The 8,255-nt window shown below is 42.1% G+C and overlaps 1 protein-coding gene across 1 annotated transcript in view; it reads right to left on the bottom strand.

The window, feature by feature from the left end:
* Positions 1 to 8,255, bottom strand: part of Wdr27 (WD repeat domain 27) — a 126,088-nt gene that overhangs the window by 32,970 nt on the left and 84,863 nt on the right. Inside the window, 1 exon segment of the mRNA XM_029568472.1 lies at positions 5,159 to 5,257. Within this exon segment, the coding sequence (XP_029424332.1) occupies positions 5,159 to 5,257 (99 nt within the window).

The raw sequence follows: 8,255 nt of genomic DNA on the forward strand, positions 1-8,255 counted from the left end.
GGTTTAGCCTGGGCAAGCTTGACCTGCTACATGGGAAGATGCCAGGGTTCTCCATAACTGCGTGGATCCATGTTAGCTATCCTGACAATCTGGAAAATGTCCACACAAACGTCTCTAGGTGGAAGCTCTGCTTCCTTTCTTGCTGGGGTGAGCTCTAAGTTTTAACAATACTTGGACAGAGAAAAATCAGGACATTTCGTAAAACCAGAGACAGGAAGGTTTTTTTAACCAGGCCAGCAACTTTCTCAACAAACAGAGGCACATCTTCATGATGCAACTGTAACTTCTGTAAGCTTCTGGGGACCTCTGTCTAACCTCTGGTTCCACATGTAGGAAAGTGAAAGTTGCTACTGTGTCCTAATAAATGGCTAAACAGAGTAAAACATGGTGCCTCTGCCTACTCCAGGAGATGGCACACAGGGTAAACCACTGCCCCAAGCCTGGAGAAAGACAAATACAGGGAGCCCCAACTTCCCTGAAAAGTAGTGTGGGAACTAGTGCTAGGCAGGGACACCTACGCTGCTACACAGATCCCTAGAGGCTGAGCATGGACAAGTCAGATGTCAAAGCCTCTACGGTACCAGCCCCACTGTACTGTGCAGTTTCCTCCAGCTCCACAGTAACCACTGGGGGAACAAATCTCATACTTCAGTCATAGGGAAGAAGGAATTCATTCTTAAACACTGCAGAGCATTTGTCCTCCACAGGGCTGTTCTAAGGGAGCTAGCCAGTCAGAGCCATACCTGCTCAGGTGTATCAGAGCCCAGATGACCAAGGGAAGGAAACAGCAAACAAGCCCCATTAGCCATCATCCCATCGAGGAGTAAAGGACTGAGAAACACATGTGAAGGCTGAGCTAGAGCCTAGGCTTACTACGAGATAAATGCCTGATCTCAGGACTGGAGCGGCTCAGCACATAAGAGACCTTCTACTGTAGTTCCTTCCACGTAAGCATTAGATCCGGATTTTAATAACAACAACAGAAAAACGAGGTGTATTAAAAGCCAAAGACAGTTTCAACAAATTTAGCAAGCATCAGAAGCAGATCAAATATGGCAGAGACATTGGAATTAAAAGAAATAGCATTTAAAACTAAGATGAATATTCTGAGAGCTCCAAAGAGCAAAGCCAGCAGCACGTAGAGCAGATGTGCAGGGAGACAGGAAAGAAAGACCCAGAAGTAAATGCTGGAGATAATGGCACCTTAACAAGGAATGAAAGGTGCCTCTGATGGATCCTTGGTAGACGGGGCACAGCTGAGCTTGACAATGTCAGTAGGTAACTCCCAAATTGACAACTAAGGAGAGCAAATCAGAACAAAAGACCCAAGGGTGTGGGGAGACACAAGCCGTCTAGCTCCAAACATGTCAAGGGAATACCAAGAAAAGAGAAGAGAACAAAAGGTATAATTTGAAGAAAGAGATAGCATTTCCCTAACTAAAGCAATGTTAGGGAGCCCAGAGACCACACACAGGAGGAACGCTAACACAAGCACAGCTAGGAACATCACTTGCAACATGCAGAAAAGTCAGACAGAAAACAATCTTCAAAGAAACAAGGGAAAAATTACCTACAGAGAAGCAACACTGAGAACTACTTCTAATTCTCAGAAACCGTGCAAGCAGGAAGACGGTGGACAGAATATTTGCCATACCGAAAGAGGGAGAAAAAAGAAAAAAACAATTCTATACCGTGCAAATTTCTCAAAAGCTAAGGAAAGATAAAACATTCTCAAACCTTAAAGAAGTTCTTCCCAGAGAAAACAAGGTTTCCAGTTTGGAAACTCAGATCTATGTAAAGAAAGGTATAATTTGAAGAAAGAGATAAAATTTCCCTATCTAAAAACATCAAAAGAACATCAAACAAAAAATAGAGACAAAATAAAGGTTCTAATCATTAACTGATCTAACAAAAAGTTTATTTAACATAATAATAGCAAGCATACATTGATACATGTGTGTACATGCGTCAGTGAGATGACTGACCATAGACGATGGGGAAGGGGTGGACCTTGCAATTATTAGGGACAGTATCCATAAGTTATTATGGATCATTATTACTTGAAATTGGACTTTGCTATAAATGTGCACTGCAAACTTTAGGACAGCCACCAAAAGGGGTGGAGACAAGAAATAAAGTTACTGCTGATACACCAAGAAAGGGCAGAGCAACGCTCAACTAAAATCACAAGCGGCAGAGAGTAAAACACAAAAACCAGGAACAAAGAACAAGATACAACAGGAACCACAAAACACCCAGTGACATGTTATCTACAAGAAATCACTGTTAAACACACATACAGGTAGGTTAAAAGTAACAGACTGTGAAATATATACCAAGCTGGCAATAATCCAAACCAGCAGGAACAGCTATGTGCATTTCAGACACAGCAGACTTCAAACAAATTGTCGGAGCTAAGGAAAAGCACTGCTTGATTTTCTAAAAAGATGTTAACTTTACTGTGTATGTGCCTCACAAAGCCACAAACTATCTGAGACAAAAACAGATGGAGTCACGGGGAAACAGAAAAATCTACTCTTAAGGCTGGAGACGTCAACATCACACTATCAGAAATAGCACATCCAGCAGGAAAGACATCAGTAAGGACTTAGTGGAACTCAATAACACCATTAATTTACTGGATATAATTGACATTTACAGACTGTTTCATGTAACCACCGCATAAAACATATTCTTTTCAAGATTACATGGACACTGACCAAGACAGACAACATTCAAAGCCATAAAACATTCCTTAACAAATTTAAAAAAGTAAAAATTATACAATGCCTACTCTTAGACCATGATGGGATTAAACTAGAAATCAATAACAGAAATATAACCTAGAATATGTTAAACAACACACTTCACAGGAAAAAAAAAAACACATAAGAATTTTTTTTTAAATCTTGAGATAATGAAAATAAAATGCAATTTATTAAAAGTTATAGAATGCCAGGGCTGGAGAGATGGCTCAGCAGTTAAGAACACTGACTGTTCCTGCAGAAGACCTGGTTCGAATCCCAGAACCCACACGGCAGCTAACAACTGTCCGTAACTCCAGTTCCAGGGGATCCAACAGCCTCTTCTGTCCTCTGCGGGCACTGTATGACACAGGTGCACCTACATATATGCAGGCTATATACACATACACATAAAAATAATAAAAAAAATTTTTAAAGTCATAGAATGCCATAAAAGCAATGCTCAGAGGGGAATTTATAGCATTGAATGCAAATACTAGAAAAAAAGGTCAGAGCTGGAGTACTAGATAAGGACTAGACAGACGAGCTCTGAGGTAGCACAGAAGTGAGAACACTGCTCCTGATCTCCCCAGCAGCTAAAGAGATCTGAATGTCACAGAAAGCTCAAGGTCTGGGAACTGGTTCTGCAGCTTCTCTGAGCCTAAAGAGAGACCATGAAGCCACTGAACTGAAAGGAAAAGGAAATGGTAACAAAAAAAAAAAAAAAAAAAAAAAAAAAAACCCCCAAAAGGAGACCATGTGCCCACTGGAACTTAGCAAGCGCATCTGTGGAAACCTGATGGAATCGGCCTCACCCTTCAAACGAGCACAGGTGTCTACTTTTCTCACTTCTGTCTCCACTGATGCCACGCCTCTGGCTAACCTGTGGTGATTCTCAGTTCCAAATTCCAAGCATAATTTTAAAACGTTTGCATTTAGATGAAGAGGGACACAGATGTCTAAAAGCACGACTGTTGGAATGAACATGACCGTAGCAAGTGGGCTTGAAATTCTTATTCCCTTCTGGCCTTTTCTCCTCATTAAGAGTTTCTTTAAAATTTTGTTTTGGTCTTTTTGAGACAGAGTCTCCCTGTAGCCCCAGCTAGCCTGGAACTCACCATGTAGACCAGGCTGGTCTCAATCTCACAGAAATCCACCTGCCTCTGCCGGGACTAAAGGTGTGCACTACCAAGTCTGGCGAGTTTCTTTAAATTTTATAGTCCTCCTTTACATCCAAATTCTTTTCAAACCTGTCTCTGGCTTTTTTCTGAGTCTTGTCTGCAGTGTTTACGTCAGGACTACACAGAACCGTAACTGCCCACAGGTAGTATGAGCTCAGCAGTTAAGAGCACTTGTTGCTCTTGCAGAGGACCCACGTGGCAGCTGACAATTGTATGTGGCTCCAGTTTCAGGGAATCCAATGATCTCCTCTAACTTCCAAGGACACTGCACACATGTGTGCATGTATAGGCAAAACATTTATACACATGACTCTTTAAAAATTAATATTTTTAAATTCTATATTTCTTTTTATCCTCAATAAAGGTTTGTTTCCTAATTTCCTTCCCTAGCCCTCAAAACTAGCATGTAATCTTTTTTTTTCTTTTTGTGTTTTGGGACAGTGTCTCATGGTCCAGGCTGATCATGAACTGGCTGTGTAGGTCAGGATGGTCTTGAACTCTTAATCCTGCTGCCTCAACCTCTGGAGAGCTGGAGTTATAGGCACCACGCTGTAATACCCCAAGCGCCTCCGTTTTATGTAAGTTTAACTGGTCAATCATCTGGTCATAGGACTACCCCCAGAAAGGCGGGTTATGCTAAATAGATGGGCGGAATACCTAGTGGGTTAATGAGACAGCGACTTTTTCCTGCTTGTAATACTACCTATAGGGGCAGAATTTCCTATCTACAGCCATGTAGTCTGTGAGTTGCCTGCTTCCCTGAATTCAGGGAAGTGTAATAATTTCCCTTTTTCTTCTTCATGCCTTTCTTACTGATCATGCTTTCTTTAAGGCTTTGGGCTGCCCCAGCATTTTGTATTTTTTTATTCTCTAAACCTCCTTCTCCCAGCCACATGTCTGACCTCCTCGCAGGCTCTAACCCTGCACGGCCTCATGTCCTTCCTTCTTCCTATCATTCACCTCTTCAAGGCAGCTGCTAAGATGACCAGCTCACCTGCCCTGAGGATTTCTTTTTCTTTAAAATTCTAATAAAACTGTAAAAGCTTAATTCGGCTAACTCAGAACTTTTTGAGTCTGGGTACTCTTTCCCGGTGGTCCCAAACTCCATAACAATGCCAAGCTGCATGTAATCTAAAATACCGTAAAATTTTGTCAAAATAGTCTGACCAGTTTTCTTTTAAATGTGATATAAGACCCTACTGGGGAAGCCCTGCCCAAACCCATTGACTGTACCTTAGGAGTGACAGGTTTGAAGGCCACTCCAGTAACTGTGTCTGTGTGTCCTGCCAGACAGTGCAGAAAGCTGCTTGAGCCCATTTCATACATGTAAGCCTAGGAGACAAGACAAACAGATATTCTGGTCTGACATAGCCAAAGACTAGGTCCAAACCATGCCTCCAAGTATAGTGTGTGGCTGACCCAGGTCACAGTGCCAATCAAGTCACAGAACTGAATCACACAAACATCTAAGTGCATGCATACTTTCTCTTTTCATAAGCCTAGTGATTCCCTCTGAATGGTTTGAAGCACATGTGCATATTGGATGATTTGTCTTCAGGAAGGAGCACAACCAACCTTAAAGTCCAACACTTAAAGGGAAGATGCCACACTGTTCCTGTGAGAACTGGGTACACTCTGCTTTGCTTTCCATTGCTCAGCTTAGAATGTGAGAGATTCATGGTCTCCTGACACTGACTGCAAAGAAAGTCTCTGTACTAGAATTATTACACTTCCCAAATGTATTAGTTACTTTTCTGTTGCTGTGATAAAATACCGTAACCAATAGCAGCTTAACAAAAAAAGAGATTATGTTGGTTTAGGGTTCCACAAGGTTGGGGTCCACAACACAAGGAAGGTAAGGCAACGCTGGCAGGAGTAGGAAGCTGACTGGCGGTATCTGCATCCACACACAGGAAGGAGAGAGAAAAGGAATTAGAGTGAAGCTATTAAACCCTCAGAGGTATAGCTCCTCCAGTAAGGCTGCACCTACTAAATGGTTCATAATCTTCCCAAATAGCACGATCAACTGGGGACCAAGTATTCAAGTACATGACCCTCCAGGGGACATTTTCATTCAAACCAGCAGACCACATGTGTGGTTATCTCTCCAGATTTCCTGTCAAGCACTTCCTTTGGAGAAAAAAATCCAGTATGGGGTTTAGGTCCATCCTAATGGGACGCAGGAAGTATGTCAAAGGTAGTCCCTACAAGTCTGTGCTGACAAAAAAAACCACCATCTCTGGTCAGGGACGACTTAGAGGTGATTCTTGCTCCCATGAACCATCTTAACACCATAGCAGTTCTGTTCAAGACTTTCCTGATGGCTCTGTTGGTAGCTAAACAGTGGTTCTAAAGTAAAGTCTACAGATAGATTTCTGTTATATTTTGAAGTGGCGAAATCAAATGTTTGCTTTCTTGGTTCATGATAGAAACTAGAAATTCCCTGAGACAGATGTCTCACCCCAGCCCCACTGTTAACAGTTAGCCACATCCCTATCTCAGCCCTGATAGAGTGCCACAGCTTCAGAAAAGCCAGACAACCCCCTCCTCCTGCCTGCCAGGGTGTTCCGTGTTATCAGCTAGCCATCCGAGCTGAAACAGCTTTGTTCTGTTCAAGCAAACAGTTCCAGGGAAAGGGCCCAAGGACATCTTAAATGAGACTCTGCAGTTGGGTATGTGCTCTTTACTTCTAGCCCTGTAAAACCCAACCACCCCTCCCACCTTCGTACAGCTTGCCTTTCCCACAGAGAGGCTGTTGCCACCTCGCTGAATAAATGCAGTTTCAGTCTGGTGAAAGGTTTGGCTCTGGTCATGTGTCTAAACTTTATTCTTTCTCTGTCCCTCTGAATCTAACATTTGGGAAGTACAGTTCTACTCATCTCTGTGGGTCTCAGGCAGTTGCTGCTTCTGGTCTGGTACACCCAGCCAGGGACAGTACTGTGAGGGCAGGACCTCCACCTCAAGCCTGTTGGTGGATGATTGGGTTGTTTTTTATCTTCACAAGTGCCACAGCAATGAAATGAGCATGGAAATGCAATTCTCCCTGAGCTGCTGATTTGAATTCCTTTTGCATAAATATCCAGGAGTGAGATTGCCAGATAACACAGTAGCTGTTGAGAGAGGGTTACGCTTTTGTTTGTTTCTGAAGACCTACCACCCTGTACGCCTGCAGCTTTTGCATCCCCAGGAACAGCATGCAGGGTGCCAGCTCTCCACATCCTTACCCACACTTGTTATTCCTTATTTTAATTTTTTTATTTTTAATTATGTGTATGCATGTATCTGTGTGGAGGATGTGCTCATGAGTGCAGGTGCCCAAGGAGGCGAAAGAGGGTGTCAGATCCCTTAGAACTGGAGTTGCGAGCCAACATGGTGCTGAGACCCCCATCCCTTGTCTTTTTGATAACAGCCATTCTGGCAGGTGTAGGGTGGTGGCTCCTAGTAGTTCTAATTGATTTTCCCTGATATTGGCAAAACAGCTGCTCTGCACACACATGGTGGTCATCCATGGGCTTCTTTGGAGAAGTGTCTATTCAAGCCACCTGTGGTCCATTAATATTATCTACTTGCCTAAATCAATAACTTCATTTGACATTGCAAAGGGAAGATTTCTAGTTCTGCCATTCTCTTTCCATCATAAGTAGGATATTTGGCTATCTGGAAATATAGTCCATGGGGAAGACCAAATAAATGTCACTTTCCCCTTAAAAAGGAAGCCTTGGCATGTAGAATCATGCCCTTCTCATCTCCACATGGGACCAACTAGGTTTGACATGTATGTTCTGGCTTTGTTCTTAGCTATGTTTTTCTTGGGCATAAAGATTTTTTTAATTATTTACTTAATAACCATATAATTAGAAGAAATATTTCATTACAACAGCACTGACATATTCAATAACAATTTCCAGAGCTAAGATACATCTCTTTCAAAATTGGCTGTAAATTTTTAGGTTTACAGTTGAATTAATACAGTTATACAATATTGTACTCAGTATAAACCCTATAAGACATAAAATAAAATGAGATTTTAAACTTTAAAAAAGATCTCCATTTCATTATTAAAATACACAGTTCCATACAGAAAAATTCATTTTTAATACAATTGACACTAAGTTGCATATGCATTTCTAATCTCTATATATCTGATTATTATTAGCCACAATTGGTTACCTTCTGAGCTCCTTGGCATCTGAGCATGGATATAAAGTCATCAGGTAGACAGCCTTCCTCTCCCACTAGAGCCTCCATACTCTTCTATCCCTGTCACTGTCCACTGTGTTGTCAGCACCCTCATCCATTCCCCCTGTCTGCCCTTCTGGTAAATCTAGTC

This window comes from Nannospalax galili, unplaced genomic scaffold, assembly GCF_000622305.1.
Source record: "Nannospalax galili isolate Female #2095 unplaced genomic scaffold, S.galili_v1.0 scaffold60, whole genome shotgun sequence".
In the NCBI taxonomy this organism is placed as follows: domain Eukaryota; kingdom Metazoa; phylum Chordata; class Mammalia; order Rodentia; family Spalacidae; genus Nannospalax; species Nannospalax galili.